Source organism: Oncorhynchus mykiss, chromosome 20 (assembly GCF_013265735.2).
Source record: "Oncorhynchus mykiss isolate Arlee chromosome 20, USDA_OmykA_1.1, whole genome shotgun sequence".
In the NCBI taxonomy this organism is placed as follows: domain Eukaryota; kingdom Metazoa; phylum Chordata; class Actinopteri; order Salmoniformes; family Salmonidae; genus Oncorhynchus; species Oncorhynchus mykiss.
Genome location: NC_048584.1, coordinates 20662253 through 20688547, shown reverse-complemented (window position 1 = coordinate 20688547; position 26295 = coordinate 20662253). Strand labels below are relative to the sequence as shown.

General features: G+C 44.4%; 1 protein-coding gene across 1 annotated transcript in view; it reads right to left on the bottom strand.

Moving 5' to 3' along the window:
* Nucleotides 1–484: 484 nt before the first annotated feature.
* Nucleotides 485–26295, bottom strand: part of LOC110499114 (thyroid hormone receptor alpha-like) — a 33600-nt gene continuing 7789 nt past the window's right edge. The window contains exons 2-9 of the mRNA XM_021576029.2: nt 23834–23895; nt 22885–22923; nt 12999–13099; nt 12321–12468; nt 11933–12138; nt 6497–6643; nt 5015–5273; nt 485–4208 (exon numbers count right to left, since the gene is read on the bottom strand). Of these exons, the coding sequence (XP_021431704.2) occupies nt 3958–4208; nt 5015–5273; nt 6497–6643; nt 11933–12138; nt 12321–12468; nt 12999–13099; nt 22885–22923; nt 23834–23895 (1213 nt within the window). The 3' untranslated portion in view covers nt 485–3957. The remainder of the gene's footprint in view (nt 4209–5014; nt 5274–6496; nt 6644–11932; nt 12139–12320; nt 12469–12998; nt 13100–22884; nt 22924–23833; nt 23896–26295) is intronic.

Genomic DNA, 26295 nt, shown 5'->3' with positions numbered 1-26295 from the left:
TCACTATCTATGGTCGTGGATACACCTGGAAGGGGCCAACTGCCAGCAATCCATTTCAGCACCTGTTGATGATGCGAGACTTTACTTACGTTGGGTCCACAATCTTCCAAGAACCAATTTAAAAGGTAGCGAGCGCCAAGGCTTGTGGTTGAGTCTTTTTGTAATCGCTACAGATGCGTACACGCCACAAGCACATATATACCTCAATGTTCTTTAAAAAAAAATGCATTTACGCACTTCCACATGTGCCTGTGAATCATCACTCCTCCCAAGTTCCTTTTTGAGTTTTGTGTTGTGTGAGGTATGAGAAGATTGTGTTTCAGTTTCGGTTGCATTATTTTTCCTGCTTGTGAATTTTTTTTCTTCAAAGTCTTCTTTCATAAAAAAGCAAACATTATATTTATATATATATATATATATATATATATATATATATATATATATATATATATATATTAATATATATAAAAATAATATTCCTGTTTTTTGTTTGTTGTAAATTCCTCCTGAAAAGGGACGGACAATCAGACAGATGCACAGACAACAGAACAGTTGGCTTATCAACATAAACTATAGGTGATGGAAAATGTCTACGTTACGCTGCACGCGTGGTCAAAAAGTGACTACGGCTGTTCTTTTTTCTCTCTCTTTTACGTAAAGCAGTTTAAGCGTTAAAAACAAAAAAAAATTACATAAACATCACACAAAAAAAACGTTGAGATACAATGACGGGAAAAAGATCTCCAAGCATTCGACTTTTGTTCAGGAGTCTTTTTAAAGTCATATATTCCTCATTTCACTTTTCTGGGTACATAATCATTATCATCATATATGTCTTTCTCAATAAAAATTCAACTCAGAAGGTAAAAGCAGCATTTCAACCAACCATTTCACACACACACACACACCCAATCGGCTCACAGGAACTAAGGACCTTTTTTTTCTGTCACTTCGTTCTTTGTCCACGAAGCTTGGAGTTTCATACCCGCATCCATTGAATGGCGCTTCTGTTTCCGTTGCCGATCGTCTCCATGTGAAAGTTGGTGGCTCGCCTTGATGGAGAGCCGAAGGTGGGGACTCGCTGGGAGTTAAGGGGGAGACCACCTGATCATCTCCCCGTCCTCTGAGTTCATAACGGAGCTTTGACCACGGGCGACGGTCCCCCTCCGACCCACGCCATACGAAGGACGGAAGGAAGGGCTGATGCCCCCACCTTCTTTCTGTCCCGCTCCCTTACGCTCTCTCCTTCACTCGCTCCCATTGCTGCTTTGCAGTTCACATTCATTCGGTAACGCCGCTCTAAGTGAGCGGTTATGGCCAGCCTTGTCTCACAAGGGAGAGGCATGGATTCAGTTTGGTGTACATTTTTCAGACCTACCGTTGGCCTCCTACATTGAGTTGGGTGAATGGGTGGTTGGGCAAGGGAAGGAGTATGTACTGGGGCTGGATCTGGGTAGACTTGGAGACCAATGCTGAGAGGAGAGTGTATGAGTGACAAACAGACCCCGGACCATCCCTCCCTCACCCAGGGACGTCTCCAGCCCAGAGTGGATGAGGGTTGGGGAGGAGGGCTGTTGGTTTAATACTGAAAATGTGACATGGTTAGTTGGGAGCCCTGTTCCAGTGGCCTATGTTATACAGAGTCGGCCAGGACTCTCAGAGGAGGGGGCATGCCTGACAGAGGACTTGAAGCTAGGTTTGAGGATTAGGGGTTGTATAGTTGCTGATGAGGGTGGGGAGGGTGGAGAGAGGGGATGGGACTACTGCAGTAGTGTGAGGGGGCTCTGGCTGCTCCACTAGAGTGCTCTGAAGTCTGGTAACAGTCGATTTCGGCGGTTGAGGTTGCTGCAGTTAGGCTTGGCCGTCTGCTATGAGTACCCGCCATCCTGGTCCCACTCAACGCTCGGCTCCATGTCCTCACGCGTTCCTCCACATGCTCCCGGAATGCTGAAACGCATCCATCCATTCATCCCTCCCGCCGCCTCGTTCAGTCGTTCACAAACTACTGCTTAGCGTTCAATGAAAATTGGTTGTCTCTTTGAACTTTTTTTTGTTCCCTCAACAGTGCTAAACCCGCCCGTCTACGGCCTGGTAACCTTGGGGTTCTCCGCTTGCTTGCGGTGTATCGCTTCTCCAGCCAATCCTCTTCCAGGGCGACATGCAATTTCCTCCGTCGTGTGATTTATTGGCTTCTGTTTCAACTGAAAAAAATAAAAAATAGGGACTCCAAATTTGAATAGTGACACTTGGTCCCACATAACAAAAAAGAGAAAAGCCGAACGTAATGGTTACCATCCCCCGTTCCCCCGAAAAAGAGGAGAGAAGTCAGTGAAACCAATGAGGTCCCCATAGGGAAAGGCAGGCCCTCCTGTCTTCAGTGGTATTTCATTTCAACTGAGTGATAGTACTGAGATTGTGTGTTTGAGGGATTCGTCTTAATGTATGTGTGCTTATGAGTTTCCACCCATGTGTGTTTGTTGAGTATCCTTAAGAGTGTGTGTGTGTGTGTTTTTGTGTGTGTGTGTGTGTGTGTGTGTGTGTGTGTGTGTAGATGGGTGGGTGGGTGGGTGAGGAGGCTGGGGGCTGCTGCCCTGTGTCCAGAGGTGAGGTAGAGCCTGTCGGCACAGGAGCGATGGCGGCGCCCCAGCCGTGAAGGTGTGCCCACTTTGAGGTAAATGGCAGACGTCATTGACCTTGCCCTTTCTCAGTGACCGCTACCCTAACAACTGAGTATGGAAGCTTGGAGGGGCCATACTGAGCTGAGTCACACAGGCGCAGACTCGGACTAACTTACCCTGCAGGTCAGGGCTACATCACTGCAATGTGTACAGTCAACATGGCATTTGAGTTTCTGAGGTGAGGATGTGTGTGTGTGTGAGAGACATGAGTTGCCTGCCTTGTTCACTGCTATTCAGACAGGGTGTGGGAGTCTATATGGATGCTGTTCAGTCTCCAGCCATTGAGTCTACTTGCCAGTGATTTAACTCTCTCTCTCTCTCTCTCTCTCTCTCTCTCATCCTATTCCTCCCCTCTTCTCTTTCACTCGTACTCCTCTGAGAACTCTCCCCGTCAGTGGGCCCCCTTCCATCTTCCCCTCTTTCCTTCACTGCGATGACTTTCCTTGGAGAGAGAAGGGCTCAATTGTCATTCATAAGAGGGTCTACTGCTGGCACCAGCAGCACAGGCAATGACAAGGCACGTCTGCCCAGTGTGTGTGTGTGTGTGTGAGTCACAGGAACCGGCCTAATGACAGAACTGAAGGTAGATACGGAGCCATGGTCTGTAGTTTTACACATTTCAGACAATTAAAGGAGACTTATAAACATAGCACCTGACTTGTTTCAAACATGATCACGCTCATGGCTCAGTTGCGTTGGGAGATGATAGTAGGTACTGGTAGCTTTGCTCTACGATAGGCGCTATATGGCACACGCTCAGGACCTCTGCTTGTGTGTGACAGCGTCACTTGAATTATTGTTTTACACCAATTCTGAGACTGAAATTAGCGGACCAGTTTAAAACATGGTTGCCATCAGTTCAAATCGGTGCAAAGCTGTGAAGACCACCATCTAGTGGCGAGTGACAAATGAGGTGCCGCCGATAAGGCTCTGGGAAGGGACCCAGAGTGTGTGTGCGTGTGCGTGCGCGCGCCTTGGCAAAGGGATGCAACTCCCACTGGATGAGACTGCTCAGACAGGGAGGGCCGCCAAACTGATTCCCCAAAACAGATACGAAGAGGTGGTTGGTTAAAAGCAAAAATCATTGTTTGTTTGACCTCTGCTGCTGGTGTGTGGTTGTTGCCTGTTGTTTGTTCTTTACCACGTAAATGTCGGAGAAACACAAGTCCTGCCAAAACCCTCCCCTGCTCCAGAAAAACAGCCATTCCTTCCCAAGTCGCCACTCTACTATTTGGCAGCGGGGAGGGGGGGGGGGGGGGGGGGGGGGGGGGGGCGCCACTCACACTTCCTGGTCCTCGAAGACCTCCAGGAAGAGCGGGGGGAAAAGTTCAGTTGGGCACTCCACCTTCATGTGGAGGAAGCGGCTGGCGTGGCACGCCCCGATCATACGCAGGTCCGTCACCTTCATCAGCAGCTTGGGCCAGAAGTGGGGAATGTTGTGTTTGCGGTAGTTTATGTAGTGTTCAAACGCCAGCAGGTAGGTCTCCTGGCACTTCTCGATCTTGTCACTGCTCGTGAGGCCCGAGCGGTCTGTGACCGAGGAAGAGGGTGAGAGGGAGAGAAGGAGGAGAAAAAGGTGTGTGTCAGTAAACAGAGAGGGTAAAATTTCACCTAGCCTATCATGGGGAAAGGAGGACAAAATAAAACATTTTTTTGTTTGTTACATACATACATTTGACATACTACCTTCATTGTACTTTTATTTATGACATGATTGGACTCCCAATCACGGCCAGATTGTGATACAGCCTGGATTCGAACCAGGGACTGTAGTGACGTCTCTTGCACTGAGATGCAGTGCCTTATACCATAGATGCCACCTTTCCAACGCATCAAATTTCTGCCCTGCTAGAGCTTCCCCGGTCAACTGTAAGTGCTGTTATTGTGAAGTGGAAATGTCTAGGAGCATTAATCAATGTGAGTTTTCCATAAATAGACAAGTATTTACCTATCCATGGTTGCAGAATCTATGCCTATTTTTGCTAACTTTCTATTGAAATTGGTTGTGGTAAGTTAATTTCTATCTTTAGGGATATGAATACCAATTATGTCTACGTCACCATCAGACCATTTTATTGGTAAACTACAAGATAATGTAAAAATTGTATTTTTAACGATCCAATATGTAATATGGTACACTTATCACAATTGGGTTTTAGCCGAGTTACCTTCATCTAATAGTACAGCATCTTTGACTTATTCTTACGTTATAGTTCGTTCAGAGCCACACAAAGTGCCTAGGTGGTAGGGGATGGATTTGGAACGCGTCCTGAATCCTCTCTGACCTGAATGACCTCAATTGACCTCTGTTCACTGACCCTTGACCCGGTCCTCACCTGAGCTCATGAGCAGCACAGCCTGCAGCAGCGCCACCTCCGTGTCGTCCAGATTGAACTGCGCCAGGCTCTTGCCCAGGTCGAAGATGGCGTCCGACACCACGCCCAAGCCGCCGTTCTTCAACTGCTCCCGCTTGACCGCCATCTCGCCGCTCAGGGTCAGCGTCTCGCTCTCTTCGTCATAGCGCACGGCAGCGCGCAGCGACATGATCTCCATACAGCAGCCTTTTAATAGGATGATCTGGTCCTCACAAGGCAGCTAGAGGGAGGAGGGAAAAGGAGGAGAGTAATAGTAAGAGTTTTTTGGTTGCTCGCCGTCATAGACTGAATTTAGATCAATAGACCAATTTACAATCAGACTTTTATCAAATAGTAAGATCCTAAAAAAACACCATCATTCTAATACAATCCTATATGGAAAATCCAATACAATAATTCTACAACGACCAATATTCGGAGTGGCAGGTTTAAAAACAACAACAGTTCTAATTTTGAGTTCTTTGGTAGACTTCTCAAAAGCCACTGGGCTATGTGGTGTGTGTGTGCATTGATCAGTTTGGTGAAGAATGGGATAGGAAAGATCTGCTAGCATCCTGTTTGTGCTATTGGAGTTTTCAGGCCGAGGAAGGGAGGGCGAGAGAGACTATTACTGAATGTAAACAAAGTGAACTTTAAAGACACTCTTCCATCCTTCGATTGGAATTTCAAAGTATAGTTACGTAAGCCTACATACTTCCCAAATGTAGTGCTGTAGGCTTTGTGTGTAGAGTTCCAAGTCTGTATATAACATTCTGTTATATCAGCTGCAGTCTATGACTGAATCGCCAAATCCCCCCCCATTCCCCTCGGCCCTCTATTTGCGCGAGTCTCAGCCATATGCACAAGTGTCAAATACTCCAGCTATCCAGGTCATAAACAGTTCTCTCTGCTACCGCACGGCAAGTGATACCGATAAGTCTGGAACCAACAGGACCCTGAACAGCTTCTACCCCCAAGCCATAAGACTGCTAAATAGTTAACCAAATAGCTACCCGGACTATCTGCATTGACCCTTTTTGCGCTAACTCTGTTGACTCATCACATACGCTTCTGCTACTGCTTATTATCTATCCTAGGCTTGAGGCCCTGGGTCTGAACCCCGCCCTGTGCAATTGGGTCCTGGACTTCCTGACGGGCCGCCCCCAGGTGGTGAAGGTAGGAAACAACATCTCCACTTCGCTGAGCACTTGTTGGCTGCTGATCCTGCTAATGTCCATAGTAATCATACTGTCATTAGTAGCAACAACACTGCAGCAACGACAGAATCTATACCTAATTAAGTCAACACCAAACACAATGCAGGCTCATTATTGGTCAACAGGCTTCAATTCAAACACACAAACAAAGACACAAGGCAGTATTAAGAACTGATAGAAGGAAGACCGACACATCCCGACACACACACACCCCACTGCATACACACACACACACGTAGGGCCTTACCCCCGAGAACATGGGAAGTTTTTTGGCAAAGTCGACAACGCGGGTGATGGCAGGGGTGATAATCTTGGTGAACTCACTGAAGGCCTCCAGGTCCACCTTGTCTCCGTCCGACGTGGGGGCCACGGGAGACTGACCTATGTCCTCTGGCTAGGGGACAGGACAGGGGACACATGGACACAACACATGTCAACAGATAGCCAGCAGCTGCGGTCAGGAACACGGGTCAAGAGACTTGAGTTAAGTCCTTTGTTATTCCATGAGAGTTAATTCACTTGTTCGCTGGTAAGATGACACATTTAAGCACATCCGACAAAAGTACAGAATTAGACATAGTAGATACATTACAATGACTGAATCGTTTTTTTTTTTTAAAGTAAGGGTTGACATCATTGAGGAAGATCAGATCATGTGTAGTAAACAACTCCTCAGTGTGCAAAAAGAGAATACACATAGAGATGCATAGCACATGGTCAAATTCGGTATCAGCTGTTGATTTACATGCACGACTAAGCAGATGGGATTCTATGGACCTATGGGCTCCCGAGTGGCGCAGCGGTCTAAGGCACTGCATCTCAGTGCTTGAAGCAGTACTACAGACACTCTGGTTCGAATCCAGGCTGTGTCACAACCGGCTGTGATTGTGAGTCACATTGGCCCAGCGTTGCCCGGGTTTAGCCGGTGTCATTGTAAATAAGAATTTGTTCTTAAAACTGACTTGCCTAGTTAAATAAATAAAAGGCACATCAGACTCAAACTCTTAATGTTGGTCCAGCCAATGTCATTGGGAGTTGAGAAAGGGCTGAAAAGTAACATAACAAAAGGCATTATAGGTGGGATGGGCTGAGGGAAACTGAGGGTTGGGATGTGGAACTGGAGACAAGTGGGAGTGGAGTTGCCTGGCGGGGAGTAGAATGACGGTCAAAGATGAACGTTTTTAAGAAAGTACGTTTGAATGACACTGAGGGTTGACACTGCGCTGTTACATCCCATGCATGTTTGCCTGAGGCTGATGCCGCGCAGGTGCTTGCAAGGGTGTATACCTGCATACACACACACACACTCGCTTGAAAACGCACATACACACATGTCAATAGTGTCACACATGCACTAAAATGCATGTAGTTGGCCTTGCTGATGAGTTTTTTGCTGTCCTTGATGCCTTTTGTTTTTGCATTGTTTTCCTTTTTTTCTCTTTTGTTAATTTTGTTGGTTGTTGGCACATTGGGTGGGTGGTTGTTTTGGTTGGGTTGGAGGGGGACAGCGACTTGGGGGCGGGGGCAGTGGAGATGGGGAGGGAGTGGCAGGGGAGGTTTTTCGACTGTGGGGGTGGGGGGGGATGCAGTGGACTGGACCTTAATTTGGTCGGGTGACTTTGATTCCAAGTGGATGAAGGCAGCCTACAGCTTGTAAATAGGAATTTGTTGTGGAGATGCGAAATGTGCTAAATGTGTCGATGTTAATTAACGGTCAATTACCGTGAGACCGGCAGTTATTTGCTTGACAATCCCCGGCTGAAAACATTTCATGACCACCACAGCCCTATATCCCTAGTTTCCATTTTTATTTTACCTTTATTTAACTAGGCAAGTCGGTTAAGAACAAATTCAATGACGGCCTAGGAACAGTGGGTTAACTGCCTTGTTCAGGGGCAGAACGGCAGATTTTCACCTTGTCAGCTCGGGGATTCGATCTTGCAACCTTTCGGTTACTAGGCCAACGCTCTAACCACTAGGCTACCCCATGTTGTCTGGACTAGCCCTGTCAGGATACCCTGTGGTAGTACTGGTAGGCCTATTGATCTGATGTGCTATTCCGGACAACATGGTGGCCCATGAATAGCACATCAGATCAATAGGCCTACCAGTTCTACCACAGGGTATCCTGACAGGGCTAGTCCGGACAACATGGGGTAGCCTAGTGGTTAGAGCGTTGGCCTAGTAACCGAAAGGTTGCAAGATCGAATCCCCGAGCTCTGGGCACACAGCGGCAGGAGGTTGTAGCTAGGGATTAGGCCTAGCAGGTGATGAGCTATGAGCTGGGCACTTCACTCACTCACAGCATGGCTGACACTAAGCCTTGGCAAGAAGCAGGGTCCTTTATTAGCAACCTGCCCCATGAATGGGTGATCTACCTGGGAGGAAGATGAGAGGAAATGGGGGTGATCCTGGTGGGGGTTTCCGAGGCTCACTGTGAATAGCAGGTGTGGTAAGAATTGCAAGGCAACTGTGTTCAACAAGTGGTGTGTTATGAGTAGGAGGAAATGGTACGTGTGGTTTGAACACACAAAAACATACACACACACTTCCATATTTTCTCACACTTTCTGTTTTTCTGTCAGGAATTTTAATTGTCTGTATTGTCTACTTGTTGAATGTTTGAAGTCTTGATTCGTGGTTGTTTGTAATGTCTTGTTAATTGGTGTTGGACCCCAGAAAGATTCGCTAGCTTTATGGCGTCAGCTAATGGGGCTCACTCACTCACTCTCACACACACATGATACAATACCGCTCTCATATACCCACATGTGCACACCAGTGTAAGGCCCCAATTCACCCAGAACGGCTCTAAATAGAGAGAATCATCCATACCACAGAATGTTCACCCGCAAAGCCACATTCAATTTGCCCTAACCATTACGAGGTGTGTGAAAGTACTGACAACCCAAAATCAAACTGGATTTGAGAAAGCTGCAACTTATACCAACCAATATGGAAAATAACGCCTTTCAACTGGTGCCAGAAGAAACCCATGAGTTCCTTTTAAAACTTCTATAAATAACTTAACCCATGTTACTTTTAAAACATATAGAAACCTTATTGTATAGCCTAGACTAGAGTCCTTATAGACAATTTAGGCTTGTACTCGTGTGCGTGACAGGGGCTGTAGCAATGATTTTACTGTGGGGAGTTGTAAGTAAATGCTGATTGCCAGTCGAGATGATGGACGGCACTCAACGTAAATGCTAATGGGACTATTTAGTGTAATTATTAAGTGCAGAAGCCAAATTTATCACAAATGAGCCTAAAATTGACAGCCAGCCAGCAAAACTGAGAACCAAACAAACACTTAGGGAACCAGCCAGCCAGTCAATCAGAAGCTGGCAACATTATCAGCCCTAGTGGGGGCGAGACGAACGTTGGTCGTCCTTGAAGGGTCTGGAAAAGTCATAGGTCAGAGTTTGGTGCCCCCGCTGGCATTGAATGTAATAAAGGCTTATACATACAGGCGAGGTCAAAGTGATTTGCAATAGACAAATTTAATCCATTCAGAAAGTATTCATACCCCTTGACTTTTCCACATTTTGTTGTGTTACAGCCTGAATTTAAAATGGATTACATTTCGATTTTTTCCCACTGGCCTACACACAATACCCCATAATGTGAAAGTGGAATTATGTTTTAGAATGTTTTACTAATTAATAAAAAATGACCTTTTATTATGGCAAGTCTAAATAAGTTCAGGAGTAAACTTTGCTTAACAAGTCACATTGAATATCCCTTTGAGCATGGTGACATTATTAATTACACTTGGGATGATGTATCAATAGACAAAAAAAAAAAAATCACTACAAATATAAAGACTCTTAACTCAGTTGCCGGTGAGGAAGGAAATCGCTCAGGGATTTCACCATGAGGCCAATGGAGACTGTAAAACAGTTTAATGGCTGTGATAGAAGAAAACTGAGGATGAATGAACAACTTTCAAGTTAATCCACCATACTAACCTCATTGACAGAGTGAAAAGGACACCTGTATAGAATAAAATTATTTCCAAACATGCATCCTGTTTGCAACAAGGCACTACAGTAATACTGCAAAAAAAATATGGCAAAGCAATTCACTTTTTGTCCTGAATGCAAAGTGTTATGTTTGGGGCAAATCCAATACAGCATATTACTGAGTACCACTCTCCATATTTTCAAGCATAGTGGTGGCTGCATCATGTTATGGATATACTTGTAATTGTTAAGGGCTGGGGAGTTTTTCAGGATAAAAAACAAATGGAATGGAGCTAAGCACAGGCAAAATCCCAGAGGAAAACCAGGTTCAGTCTGCTTTTCACCAGACACTTGAAGATGAATTCACCTTTCGGCAGAAAAATAACCTAAAACACAGACCAAATCTACACTAGAGTTGCTTACCAAGAAGACAATGAATGTTCCTCAGGGGCTGAGTTACAGTTTTGACTTAGTTTTGTCTAGCAATGATCAACAACCAATTTGACAGAGCTTGAAATATTTTGAAAAGAATAATGGGCTAATGTTGCACAATCCAGGTGTTGAAAGCTCTTAGAGACTTAGTATACAATTTAGTATACGCTCTTATCCAGAGCAATTAGGGTCAACAGATTTTTCACCTAGTCGTCTCGGGGATTCAAACCTGTTTCGGTTACTGGCCCAACACTGTTAACCACTAGGTTACCTGCCGCCCCGAAAGATTCACAACTGTAATCGCTACCAAAGGTGCTTCTACAAAGTATTGACTCAGTGGTGTGAATACTTATGAGATATTTCTACATTTTATGTTCAATGAGATATTTCTGATGAGATATTTATTTCTTATTTCTTATGAGATATTTCTACATTTTATGTTCAATGAGATATTTCTGATGAGATATTTATTTCTTATTTCTTATGAGATATTTCTACATTTTATGTTCAATGAATTAGCAAACATTTCTAAATGTTTTCTCTTTTGTCATTATGGGGTATTGTGTGTAGATGGGTGAGGTGGGAAAAAGTTACATTTAATCCATTTTGAATTTGGGCTGTAACACAACTAAATGTGGAATAAGAGGTATGAATACTTTCGGAAGGCACCGTAGAAATAGTCCACAGTGATTTGGCATTCTCAACATACAGGCTACAAATATTTCTCTGTGTGTTTCGTGTGTAAGCTCAAATGGACAATGAGCAGTGATGTCCAACGGGCCTTTGAAAAACAAAATACTTATCATAGAATATGGGGACATATGGGGAAACGTATTCCATCTTTTGTAAAGATCCATCGAGTCTAAGTCATGGAGGAGTTTCCTCCCAAGGTCGAGAGAGAAGGCCCTGTTGTACACTCCAGACGCTAACAAGCTACTTGTAGCTGTGGTCTCATGTCTACAACACTGTTGTAAGTTCGTCACCTGGAAGCTTAGCCATATCTGGTCTACCGGTTTATTGAAACTCTACAATCAAGCTTTTGTGACATGTTGAATTTGATTACTGTAACCAATTATTGCAAGGCAGATTATGATGCAAAACCAGGTATAAACAGAGATTAACAAGGAAGTAAGGCTTTGAGAAAATCTACTTTAGATTTGTACTAGAGTTTTGTCCCGGGGGGGCCTGGTCATGTCTGCTTGCTTCAACGCCTGTTATGTCTCTGCTTGTCTTTGTCATTAAAACATCTCATAGTCTGACAGCCATCCTGTCCTTCATCCTCTTACCAGGAACTTGCGTTTCTGTTTCCAGTGGGAGCCCTGTGCATTGGTGTGGCGGTGGGCCTCGGTCAGCATGCGGATCAGCTCCCACTCTGAGCCGGTGGGCTCCGGCCGGTTCTGCAGAGTCTTCACCATCTCCTCCTTCTTCCTCTTCTCCCGGTTCTCCTCGATCAGACGCCGCTTGGCCACCCGCTTAGAGTCATCCAGGACGACTGAGAGAGAGAAAGGAGGAACAAAAAAGGGAGAGAGAAAATGTATTTCAGTTACATCAAGGAGTCACGACTGAGGGCATCCGTATGACTTGTAAAATGTTTGTAAATGTGTTGGATAAATTACATTGTGCACGACACGGTGTGTGTGCGTGCATGCATGTGAGTGCGAGAGAGACACTCACGGTCCATGGCCATGCCCACTGCGATGCACTTCTTGAAGCGGCACAGCTGGCACTGGTTGCGGGTGATCTTGTCGATGATGCAGCAGCCATCGTACTTACAGGAGTAGGCGGGGTGGAGGTTCTTCTGAATTGTCCGCCGAAAGAAACCCTGGGAGAGAGAGCGAGAGGGTGAAGAAAAACAATGGAGGAACAGAAAGGGAAGAAGGAAGAAAGAAGGAGCCAGAGGGTGGGTGTGTGTGTGTGTGTGTGTGTGTGTGTGTGTGTGTGTGTGTGTGTGTGTGTGTGTGTGTGTGTGAGAGGATTTGACAGGGGTGGCAGACAGACCATGATGCAGAGTTGAAGTGGGGGAGGAGAGAGACAGAGAGAGAGTCAGTCAGAGTCCATTGGACTAGAGTGAGGATGACAGAACTGACATAGATATGACATACTGTAAATATTGAGGAAGCTGTCACGCTGTGTGTGTGTGTGTGTGTGTGTGTGTGCATTAAATTCAGGCAAAAAAACACCTGCCCCAAATTTAATGCATGTGAATATCCTTATTAATTTATGGTTGATGTTGGGATGAACCCTTCCCCCATCTCATCTTTGTTTTTCCTGGCCTTGTCCTAACCTAAACAGTGCAGTCTCCATTCAAAAGTTGTGCTCTGTAGCGTGTGCATGTGGCCCTGTGTGTCTCACCTTGCAGCCCTCACAGGTGATGCAGCGGTAGTGGTAGCCAGTGGCCTTGTCTCCACACACCACGCACGGTTCATCCTTCTCCAGGTAGCTGGGGATGTACCCTGCAGCACACAGAGAGAGATGGAGAAGGAGAGTGGGATGAGAAGGAGTGAGTATGAGGATAAGACCTGAAGTTCACACTATTGCCACGCAGTACTGATGCTTTAAAGATAGTCAGTACTACGGACCTCAGAGGTTTCAGGATAGGCGTAATAGATACAGGTAATTGCCAAAATAACGGAAACCCTTGAGTAAATGAGGGCTACAAAGTGCTTCCACACAGGTGTGGTTCCTGAGTTAATTAAGCAATCAACAACCCGTCATGTTTAAGGTCATGTATAAAAAGGCCCTGCTGCCCATTATTTTGGCAACCATGGCTAGAAGAAGAGATCTCAGCGACTTTGAAAGAAGGGTCTTAAAAGGGCATAGGGGGGTTAAAGGGCGCGTGTGTGTATGTGTCAGTCACCAGATCTCAACCCAATTGAACACCGCGTTTTCCACCGACATCAAAGTTGAGGAGATATTGACTACATCACTATTGGTCTTTGTGCGAAGTATTGATCTGTTGCAGGTACCAAGCAGTTGGCACACAGTTAGGACACAGTTAGGACACAGTTAGGACACTCATCAGTACAAGACATGCAACCAGAGGTCTCTTCACAGTCCCCAGGTCCAGAACAGAGGCTGGGAAACAGACAGTATTAGATAGAGCCATGGCTACATGGAACTCTGTGCCCCCGCAGGTAACTCAAGCTAGCAATAAAGAAAAGACGATAAAAGAACACCTTACTGAACAAAGGGGACTGTGAAGAGACAGCCATTTTATATATATTGTATTGTAATTGGCACTGTATTATGAATTAGACCTAGATATTGTGTGTATGTACTCTGTGTGACGTTTTAAATTGATGTAGTTCAGTCCTTGACTAATAACGTTCTGTACTATGTCATGTTTCATGTGGACCCCAGGAAGAGTACCTGATGCTTTTACAGAGGCTAATGGGGATCCTAATCAATACCCAAAATAACAAACAAACAAAAAAACAAGAATGGTGTCGCATCGAGTTCCAGACACTTCTAGAATATATGCCAAGGTGCATTGAAGCTGTTCTTTGTGGGCAGAAGTGAAAACGCGTGTGCGAGCAAGGAGGCCTACAAACCTGACTCAGTTACACCAGCTCTGTCAGGAGGAATGGGCCGAAATTCACCCAACTTATTGTGGGAAGCTTGTGGAAGGCTGCCCAAAACGTTTGACCCAAGTTAAACAATTTAAAGGCAATGCTTCCAAATACTAATTGAGAATGTAAACTTCTGACCCACTGGGAATTTGATGAAAGAAATAAAAGCTGAAATAAATCACTCTCTACTATTATTCTGACATTTCCCTTTCTTAAAATAAAGTGGTGATCCTAACTGACCTAAGATGGAATTTTTACTATGATTAAATGTCAGGAATTGTGAAAAACTAAGTTTAAAAGTATTTGGCTAAGGTGTGTAAACTTCCGACTTCAACTTTATTTGTGAGTAGAGTTCAGTGTGTGTGCATAGCGTCAGTGCAACAGAGTTTGTGCAAAAAAAGGAGAAATGAAGGAAGTCCGGGTAGCCACTTGATTAACTAATTTAGCGGTCTTGTTTAGAAGTCTTATGGTTTGGCGGTAGAAGCTGTTCAGGTTTCTGTTGGTTCCATAATTGCTGTGCGGTAGCAGAGAGAACAGTCTGTGGCTTGGGTGGCTGGAGTCTTTGAAAAATTGTTGGGTCTTCCTCTGACACTGCCTGGTATAGAGGTCTTGGATGGCAGGGAGCTCGGCCCCAGTGATGCACTGGGCCGCCCGCAATACTCTCTGTAGCGTCTTGTGGTCGGATGCCGAGCAGTTGCCATACCAATCAAGCTGTGGTGCAGCCAGTCAAGATGCTCTTGATGATGCAGCTGTAGACCTTTCTGAGGATCTGAGGGCCCATGCCAAATCTTTTCAGCCTCTTGAGGGGGAAGAGGTGTTGTCGTTCCCTCTTCACGACTGTGTTGGTGTGATTGGACCATTCCAAATCCTTAGCGATGTGGACACCGAGGAACTTGAAGCTCTCGACCCGCTCCACTACAGCCCCAATGATGTGAATGAGGGTGTGCTCGGCCCTCTGTTTCCTGTCGTCCACGATCAGCTCCTATGTCTTACTGATGTTGAGGGAGAGGTTGTTGTCCTAGCACCACACGGCCAGGTCTCTGACAACTTCCCTATAGCCTGTCTCGTCGACATCAGTGATCAGGCTGACCACTGTTGTGTCATGTGTGGTTACACAATCTTGGGTGAACAGGGAGTACAGGAGGTGTGAGTAGCAGTGGGTTGAGTAACACTATGTTGGTGTTTCCTTTATTATGCCAGTTACCTGTATCACCAAATATACTAAATTACCAAAGGTATGTGGACATCTGCTCGTCAAACATCTCATTCCAAAATCACGGGCATTCATTTGGAGTTGCCCCCCCCCTTTGCTGCTATAACAGCTCAATTTTATACACCTATTAGCAATGGGAGTGGCTGATATATCCTAATCCACTAATCTGAAGGGGTGTCCACGCGCGCGCGCGTGTGTGTGTGTGTGTGTGTGTGTGTGTGTGTGTGTGTGTGTGTATATATATATATATATATATATATATATATATATATATAGATAGATAGATAGATAGATAGATAGATATATGTGTATGTGTATATATATATATATATATATATATATATATATATATATATAAAGTACAAACCAGGGTTGAGGTCAATTCCAGACACTTCAGGAAGTACATGTACAGTGGGGCAAAAAAAGTATTTAGTCAGCCACCAATTGTGCAAGTTCTCCCACTTAAAAAGATGAGAGTGGCCTGTCATTTTCATCATAGGTACACTTCAACTACGACAGACCAAATGAGAAAGAAAAAAAATCCAGAAAATCACATTGTAGGATTTTTTATTAATTTATTTGCAAATTATGGTGGAAAATAAGTATTTGGTCAACTACAAACAAGCAAGATTTCTGGCTCTCACAGACCTGTAACTTCTACTTTAAGAGGCTCCTCTGTCCTCCACTCGTTACCTGTATTAATGGCACCTGTTTGAACTTGTTATCAATATCAAAGACACCTGTCCACAACCTCAAACAGTCACACTCCAAACTCCACTATGGCCAAGACCAAAGAGCTGTCAAAGGACACCAGAAACAAAATTGTAGACCTGCACCAGGCTGGGAAGACTGAATCTGCAATAGGTAAGCAGCTTGGTTTGAAGAAATCAACTGTGGGAGCAATTATTAGGAAATGGAAGACATACAAGACCACTGATAATCTCCCTTGATCTGGGGCTCCACGGAAGATCTCACCCCGTGGGGTCAAAATGATCACAAGAACGGTGAGCAAAAATCCCAGAACCATACGGGGGGACCTAGTGAATGACCTGCAGAGAGCTGGGACCAAAGTAACAAAGCCTACCATCAGTAACACACTACGCCGCCAGGGACTCAAATCCTGCAGTGCCAGACGTGTCCCCCTGCTTAAGACAGTACATGTCCAGGCCCGTCTGAAGTGTGCTAGAGAGCATTTGGATGATCCAGAAGAAGATTGGGAGAATGTCATATGGTCAGATGAAACCAAAATATAACATTTTGGTAAAAACTCAACTCGTCGTGTTTGGAGGACAAAGAATGCTGAGTTGCATCCAAAGAACACCATACCTACTGTGAAGCATGGGGGTGGAAACATCATGCTTTGGGGCTGTTTTTCTGCAAAGGGACCAGGACGACTGATCTGTGTAAAGGAAAGAATGAATGGGGCCATGTATCGTGAGATTTTGAGTGAAAACCTCCTTCCATCAGCAAGGGCATTGAAGATGAAACGTGGCTGGGTCTTTCAGCATGACAATGATCCCAAGCACACTGCCCGGGCAACAAAGGAGTGGCTTTGTAAGAAGCATTTCAAGGTCCTGGAGTGGCCTAGCCAGTCTCCAGATCTCAACCCCATAGAACATCTTTGGAGAGAGTTGAAAGTCTGTGTTGCCCAGCAACAGCCCCAAAACATCACTGCTCTAGAGGAGATCTGCATGGAGGAATGGGCCAAAATACCAGCAACAGTGTGTGAAAACCTTGTGAAGACTTACAGAAAACATTTTACCTCTGTCATTGCCAACAAAGGGTATATAACAAAGTATTGAGATAAACTTTTGTTATTGACCAAATACTTATTTTCCACCATAATTGGCAAATAAATTCATAAAAAATCCTACAATGTGATTTTCTGTATTTTTTTTCTCATTTTGTCTGTCATAGTTGAAGTGTACCTATGATGAAAATTACAGGCCTCTCTCATCTTTTTAAGTGGGAGAACTTGCACAATTGGTGGCTGACTAAATACTTTTTTGCCCCACTGTGTGTGTGTGTGTGTGTGTGTGTGTATATATATATATATAGATAGATACATGTGTACAGTGCCTTGCGAAAGTATCCGGCCCCCTTGAACTTTGTGACCTGTTGCCACATTTCAGGCTTCAAACATAAAGATATAAAACTGTATTTTTTTGTGAAGAATCAACAACAAGTGGGACACAATCATGAAGTGGAACGACATTTATTGGATATTTCAAACTTTTTTAACAAATCAAAAACTGAAAAATTGGGCGTGCAAAATTATTCAGCCCCTTTACTTTCAGTGCAGCAAACTCTCTCCAGAAGTTCAGTGAGGATCTCTGAATGATCCAATGTTGACCTAAATGACTAATGATGATAAATACAATCCACCTGTGTGTAATCAAGTCTCCGTATAAATGCACCTGCACTGTGATAGTCTCAGAGGTCCGTCAAAAGCGCAGAGAGCATCATGAAGAACAAGGAACACACCAGGCAGGTCCGAGATACTGTTGTGAAGAAGTTTAAAGCCGGATTTGGATACAAAAATATTTCCCAAGCTTTAAACATCCCAAGGAGCACTGTGCAAGCGATAATATTGAAATGGAAGGAGTATCAGACCACTGCAAATCTACCAAGACCTGGCCGTCCCTCTAAACTTTCAGCTCATACAAGGAGAAGACTGATCAGAGATGCAGCCAAGAGGCCCATGATCACTCTGGATGAACTGCAGAGATCTACAGCTGAGGTGGGAGACTCTGTCCATAGGACAACAATCAGTCGTATATTGCACAAATCTGGCCTTTATGGAAGAGTGGCAAGAAGAAAGCCATTTCTTAAAGATATCCATAAAAAGTGTCATTTAAAGTTTGCCACAAGCCACCTGGGAGACACACCAAACATGTGGAAGAAGGTGCTCTGGTCAGATGAAACCAAAATTTAACTTTTTGGCAACAATGCAAAACGTTATGTTTGGCGTAAAAGCAACACAGCTGAACACACCATCCCCACTGTCAAACATGGTGGTGGCAGCATCATGGTTTGGGCCTGCTTTTCTTTCGCAGGGACAGGGAAGATGGTTAAAATTGATGGGAAGATGGATGGATGGAGCCAAATACAGGACCATTCTGGAAGAAAACCTGATGGAGTCTGCAAAAGACCTGAGACTGGGACGGAGATTTGTCTTCCAACAAGACAATGATCCAAAACATAAAGCAAAATCTACAATGGAATGGTTCAAAAATAAACATATCCAGGTGTTAGAATGGCCAAGTCAAAGTCCAGACCTGAATCCAATCGAGAATCTGTGGAAAGAACTGAAAACTGCTGTTCACAAATGCTCTCCATCCAACCTCACTGAGCTCGAGCTGTTTTGCAAGGAGGAATGGGAAAACATTTCAGTCTCTCGATGTGCAAAACTGATAGAGACATACCCCAAGCGACTTACAGCTGTAATCGCAGCAAAAGGTAGCGCTACAAAGTATTAACTTAAGGGGGCTGAATAATTTTGCACGCCCAATTTTTCAGTTTTTGATTTGTTAAAGTTTGAAATATCTAATAAATGTCATTCCACTTCATGATTGTGTCCCACTTGTTGATTCTTCACAAAAAAATACAGTTTTATATCTTTATGTTTGAAGCCTGAAATGTGGCAAAAGGTCGCAAAGTTCAAGGGGGCCGAATACTTTCGCAAGGCACTGTATGTGTGTGTGTTTATATATATATATATATATATATATATATATAAAGTACAAACCAGGGTTGAGGTCAATTCCAGACACTTCAGTAAGTACACTGAAATGCACTGTACAGGGAGAATGCAGGGTAAGGCATGGTAGGGATGCCCAGTCTCAGTCTGATCCCAAGCCAGTCTGTGTGGTTTTTGTTAGGAACCTGAGCCCAAACTCAATAGTGCTGCTGCAGCCCACGCCCACTACTATAGTTGCCCCTACTCCAATATCTCAATTGAAGTACTGTCCCATCTATTCAAATTCCAGTTCAATATGCTCTGACCCAAAAGGCTGTATGTAACTGACCTGTACTCTCTGACCCAGTCTGTCCATATCCATTAATTTCTGTTTAGAAAAGACAAGTCACATTTATATCTATTTTCAACGAACACAAAATGGAAGGGGCAATGCTCTCTTCATAGAGAAATACTACACTTAATCTAAATACATTTAGATGAAATAAAGTCTTTCAAAATAAATGTAAGGCAAATGACATGCTGTTTATTTTAGGCAACAGCTAAACCTCGACTCAGTTTTGGTAACGAACCACTTCTCGCATAATTGTTTTTAAGAAACCCATTTCCTTCATGGGTTATTCAGACAAAAAATGTTGAGGGTGCCATGCCATGTGTCAAACAGGGAGTACAAGAGGGGGCTAAGCACACACCCATGGGGGGCCCCCGTATTGAGGGTTAACGTGGCGGAGCTGTTGTTGCCTACTTTTACCACCTGGGGTCGGCCCGTCAGGAAGTCCATGATCCAGTCGCAGAGGGGAGTGTTCAGTCCCAGGGTCCCGAGCTTGGAGGGCCCTTTGGTGTTGAATGCTGAGCTGTAGTCAATGAACAGAATCCTCACATAGGTATTCCTCTTTTCTAGGTGGGAGCGTGGAGTGCAATTGAGATCTGTTGGGGCGGTGTGCAAATTGGAGTGGGTTCAGGGTGTCCGGGATGATGGAGTTGATGTGTGCCATAACCAGCCTTTCAAAGCACTTCATTATCACAGATGTGTGCTACAGAGTGGTGGTCATTGTGGCAGGAACAGGAATGATGGTAGTCAGTTTGAAACATGTGGGGATTACAGACTGGGCGAAGGAGAGGTTAAAAATGTCTATGAAGATGACTGCCAGTTGGTCTGGCATACTCTGAGGACACTCCCTGGAATAGTGTCTAGCCCATCAGCCTTACGAGTCTTTACCCATTAAAAAAACGTACGTCAGCCTCGGAGAGAGAGATCACCCGGTCCTCCGGATTAGCGGGGGCCCTCATTCAGGGCTCTGTGTTGTTTTTTTGTCAATGCACGCATACAAGGCATTGAGTTCATCTGGTAGAGAGGCATCGTTGGGCAGATCAGGCTTCCTTTGTAGTCTGTAATGTACTGTAGCCCCTGCCACATGCGTCAAGCTTAGGCGCCGGTATAATAGGTTTCCACCTTGTTCCAATATTGTATTTTTTCCTGTGTGGAGGTCGTAGTCTGACTTTTTGTACATGTTCGTTGTAACGGTTTTCTTTGGGTGAAAGAGAGTCGGACCAAAATGCAGCGTTGTGATGATTCATGTTTGTTTAATAAAGGAAAAAACTATACATGAATAAACTACAAAAAATAATGAAATGTGAAAACCTAAAACAGTCCTATCTGGTGCAAACACGGAGACAGGAACAATCACCCACAAAACCCAACACCAAACAGGCTACCTAAATATGGTTCCCAATCAGAGACAATGACTAACACCTGCCTCTGATTGAGAACCATATCAGGCCAAACATAGAAATAGACAAACCAGACACACAACATAGAATGCCCACCTAGCTCACATCCTGACCAACACTAAAACAAGGAAAACACACACGAACGATGGTCAGAACGTGACATTCGTGTCCTCAGCCGTAGCCCTGGGGTTGGATGCGTTTGCTCTGTGAGCGGTCATTCTGTCCTTTAGTTTACTGCGCACCTCAGAGTTAATCCAGGGCTTTTGATTGAGGAAGCAGCGAACCTTCACTGTGGGGACGATGTCTGCGATGCATTTCCTGATGTGGTTAACTCGTCGACGCTAATCGTCCGGGAAAATATTCCAGTCAGCGCTAGCAAAGCATTCCTGCAGCACAGCCTCGGCTTCGTCTGACTATTTTTCTACGGAGCGCATCATGGGTACTTCCTGTTTGAGCTTCTGTCTGTAAAGAGGAAGCAGGAGTATAGAGTCGTAATCTGATTTGCCAAAGGGGGGGACGAGGGAAGGCCTTGTATGCTTGCTTGTGGATTGAGTAACAGAGGGTTGAGTAAAACTATGTTGGTGTTTCTTTTATTTTGGCAGTTACTCCAAATACATATAAAGTATGAAACAGGGTTGTGGTCAAATCCATTTCAATTTCAGACAATTCAGGAAGTACACGGAAATTCCAATTACCTTCAATTATTTTCACGGAGGAAAATTGGGAATTGGGTTTACTTTCTGAATTGATCGGCATTGAAATGGAATTGAGCCCAACCTTGGCATAAGCAGACATACAATAGAACACAGTCAAACAAAAACTCATGATCTTATCCTAAGATCTTGGCCTGAGGACCCCATCACATGAGAGTCAGGATACAAACCACTAGAGGAAACGACAGTGTGACAATGTGTGTTTGTGTGCACTCGCGCATGCATGTGTGTGTCTCTGTGTTCGCCTGAGAGTGAGGAGGTTAACCATTTCGGGTACTGTCTTTCTTTTCCTGGCATGTAATGAAGGTGTAAGTCCTTAAATACATCTCCTCACTTGAGAAATGGTACATTGGCAGAGAGAGACTCCAACAAGCACCCTTCAGTGTGAGAGACACTCTAAGGCAATCAAGTATGCCTCGCCCTCGGGTAGAAGACAAAAACACCCACCAGACAGCCTCTCTCTCTACCTCCTCCCTTTCTCTCTTTCTCCTCCCTCCTTCAGGCCAGTGCTCTTCTAGTCTTCCCCTTCTCAAGCCACCTCGGGAGAAAGGTAAATCTGTACTATTTCCATACAGAACATTGGGATTTAGTGGGGGAGTGCGTAGAAACAGGAAACGGCCTCCAGCCCGCCGTTTAATAAAATATATAGCTGTGATACGAGGGGAAGAGAGGGGAAATGGTATTACACAAACACACACACTGCCAATAGCAGATCCTTGGATGCAGCTTAGGGAGCCAAGATGTAATGTCTGTGTAGGCTGCTCTCTCTGCATTGCTGTGTGTGTGTGTGTGTGTGTGTGTGTGTGTGTGTGTGTGTGTGTGTGTGTGTGTGTGTGTGTGTGTGTGTGTGTGTGTGTGTGTGTGTGTGTGTGTGTGTGTGTGTGTACGAATGTGAGAGTGTACCACTGTATGCACACGTGTGTGTACTATAGAGAGAGAGTAAAAAGGGAGTAAACGTGTGGGTGTTTTGGCGTGTGTGTTTATGTCTGGCCCACACTGAGTACAGTCTTACTAGTGTCAGTCTGGCCCTCCCCTTATGGCAGAAAAACAGAGGCGAAGGAGTGGACACTTGACAGGGAGAAGGCAGGGAAAGACAGGGTAAGGCAGGGTAGGGATGCCCAGTCTCAGTCTCAGGCTGGTCCCAAGCCAGTCTGTGTGGTTTTGTTAGAAACCCGAGCCCAAACTCAATAGTGCTGCTGCAGCCCACACCCACTGCTATAGTCACCCCTACTCCAATATCTCAATTGATGTACTGTCCCATCTGTTCAAATTCCAATTCGATATGCTCCGACCCAAAAGGATGTATGTAACTGACCTGTACTCTCTGACCCAGTCTGTCCGTATCCATTCATTTCTGTTTAGAAAAGAAAAGTCACATTTGAATCTATTTTCACCGAATACAAAATGGAAGGGGCAATGCTTTCTTCATAGAAAAATACTACACTTAATCTAGATAGAAAATTAATTTCAAGCAAAATGACATATTGTTTATTTTAGGCAACCGTTAAACCTCTACTCAGTTTTGGTAACAAACAACTTCTTCCCCCCCAAAATATATTTTTTTAAGAAACCCATTTCCTTCCTTCCTTCCCTCCGTGCCACGCCATATGCCAATGACATAACTTATAACACTTAGATAATAAGGACCTGCACTATGCCCCACCACCCCTCAAAGCCCGGCTCAGACATATTGTCATAGTTTCCCAGCTGAGATGGACCGTGGAGGGTCACATGATTCAGGTCTAGCTGCCAGAGAGCATGCTAGGTTTTGGGGGCCTACAGGCTTCCTCATTGGTCTGTCTGCCCAGGCGTGTTTAGGAGATGACAAACACAGAGGTTTTATGGCATCTCGGCAGAGGCGACGTGTAGCGTCCTGCAAATTCCTCAAAGTTGTTTTCCTTTCTTTCACCCTCCGCCCCTCAACTTCCAAGCTGTCAGTCAGTGCATTCTGCCGCGTGAAGAACGAGAGCAGAGCGACAGCCTCCCGTTGAAAGAGATCCCTCCCCCCCCCCCCCCCTTCTCTTTGGTGATAAACACAGACTAAAATGTAAAGAAGGTGGCAGTGATTTATGAGCTGAGGCTTCTGGGTCTTCCACACAAGCACACACCGTACAACCCAGGTGACAGGTTGGGAACACAATGCAGGTTTGAGTTTTTTTTCCCCCAGAGTTGAAGAGTCTAAGGCTGGAATTCAATCAAACCCACATTGGGAGCATAGTGTTCTTGTGTGCAAACGGCTGTAAATCTACCGTAACTGTACCTACCAGACATGCTCTTCACAGAACATGAACTGTTCTTTCTTTTCCTTTTCGGGCCATCGATCCACCTGTAGAGAAGGAGAGAATAAAAGATAGTTGGAGACGGGGGGAGAGAGAGAGAGAGAGGAGAGAGACATTAGAGTCTACGTACAATAGGACACACAGGAATTCAAAAACACAGGCGGCGTGAAGGACATGTCTTCTCCTGACAGTTCTCCTGCGGGAGTCTTGCAGGACTGTAAGCAGTGCTCGTGCTAAGTGTCTGTGGTCGGGAAAATGGCTGCCCTGCCACTTCAATTTACATTAGAGGGGAAGGCAAGAACAACAACAACAACACACACACACATACAACGACGCCGAAACACACATACGCGCGCACACACACACACACACACGTACACAGTTGGCAACACTCACACGCATACAAAAACACACCTATGCGCACACACACACCTGAACATAGCTCTGCAACAGGAGAAATTAGGTAGCTCTGGAAGCACACAGCCCAGAAGAGAGTGCACTAACAAGTCATGCTGTAGGATCTATCAGATGTCAACACTAGTAGTCTTCCAAGGGTCCCTCCTCTGCAACCATCCAGACTCTCCTCAGCACTTCAGCATATCTCACCATATTTTATTTATCCTTTATTTATTTAGGAAAGTATTCTTATTTACAATGATGGCCTAGGAACAGTGGGTTAACTGCCTTGTTCAGGGGCAGAATGACAGATTTTTACCTTGTCAGCTCGAGGATTCGATCTATCAACCTTTCAGTTACTGGCCCAACGCTCTAACCACTAGGCTACCTGCCACTCCTTTTAAAAAATGTTTTAATAAAACATAATATAGTTTACTAAAGTGAATTTGGACACTAGTTTGTCTGGTCTAACTCCCCCTCTCCGTTCTCAGTAAATAGCGATCCATTGTTGCCAGGGAAATCCTAAGGACTTAAGTGGCTGTTTCATTGACTCCCTAATCGAGCTGAAATGCCAACTGTGTCTGACCCTGTGTGTATGCCTTCTTGTTGCATTACCGACTGAGTTGTTTCCAATTACAGTAATGTCGGTGCCACAGTGAACCAAATCGAGTCTTAGTGTGTTTTCACATATAGTCCCCTTTAACAGAACCGATCTCAGTCCTCTTTAAAGTGAACTCTGTGGTTTAAAAAAAAAAAATTGCAAAATAACTCTGTTGTCTTTGTATTACACTGTCCTTGCCTTTGAATGAGGACTCAACACTTTTGCCAGTTCACTTCACCCATTTTGTGGTTAAAAGATGATATGATAATTGTAATCAAAATATACTATTAACATGTATATATTATTGGTAACAAAATAAATAACAGGATAATAAATGCAGATTCAATAATGCTATAATTGGAAAATGTACACCCAATGTAGGCTACTGCCCCTTTAAGAGCTAGAAATTATTTTGTACCCGAGGTTGTGATTCTCACCACCAAATATGTTGTCTTCTCACACTATTCAACCCCCACTATCGAATAAACCGTTTATGAAGCTCTCGTATATATCACATATTGCAAACAAATAACCTGACTAAAAACTCCACACAAATTTGGGAATTCCTGTGCATCCTTGATCACTATCCAAAACAGCACACGTTTCTTTCGGGTGAATCTGCACATCGTTATCTTCTCTCTTTTAGGCACCAAAAAAAGTACTAAACTGTCATACTTGAGTAAAAGTAAAGATACGTTAGAAAATAACTGAAGTAGAAGTGAAAGTCTCAACGTAAAACACTACTTGAGTAAAAGTCTAAAAGTATTTGGTTTAAAATATACACTACACAAAAATATAAATGCAACATGCAACAATTTATACGATTTAACAGAGTTACAGTTCATGCAAGGAAATCAGTCAAGTGAAATAAATCCATTAGGCCATAATCTATGGATTTCACATGGCTGGGAATAAGGATATGCATATGTTGGTCACAGATACCTTAAGAAAAAAAATACGGGCATAGATTAGAAAACAAGTTGTGTCAAGGGAGGGGGGGGGACCATTTGACTCATGCAAGGCGACACATCTCCTTCACATAGAATTGATCAGGCTGTTGATTGTAGCCTGAGGATTGTTGTCCCACTCCTCTTCAATGGCCTTGCGAAGTTGCTGGATATTGGCGGGAACTGGAAAACTGTCGTACACGTCGGCCAGAGCATCCACAACATGCTCAATGGATGACATGTCTGGTGAGTATGCAGGCCATGGAAGAACTGGGACATGTTCAGCTTCCAGAATTATGTACAGATCTTAGCGACATCGGGCCGTGCATTATCATGTTGAAACATGAGTTGATTGCAGCGGGATGAATGGCACGACAATGGCCATCAGGACCTCTGTATCTCTGCATTCAAATGTCCATCATTAAAATGAAATTGTGACCGTTTTCCTGTCTTGCTAAGTAATCAAAGTGTAACGAGTACTTTTGGGTGTCAGGGAAAATGTT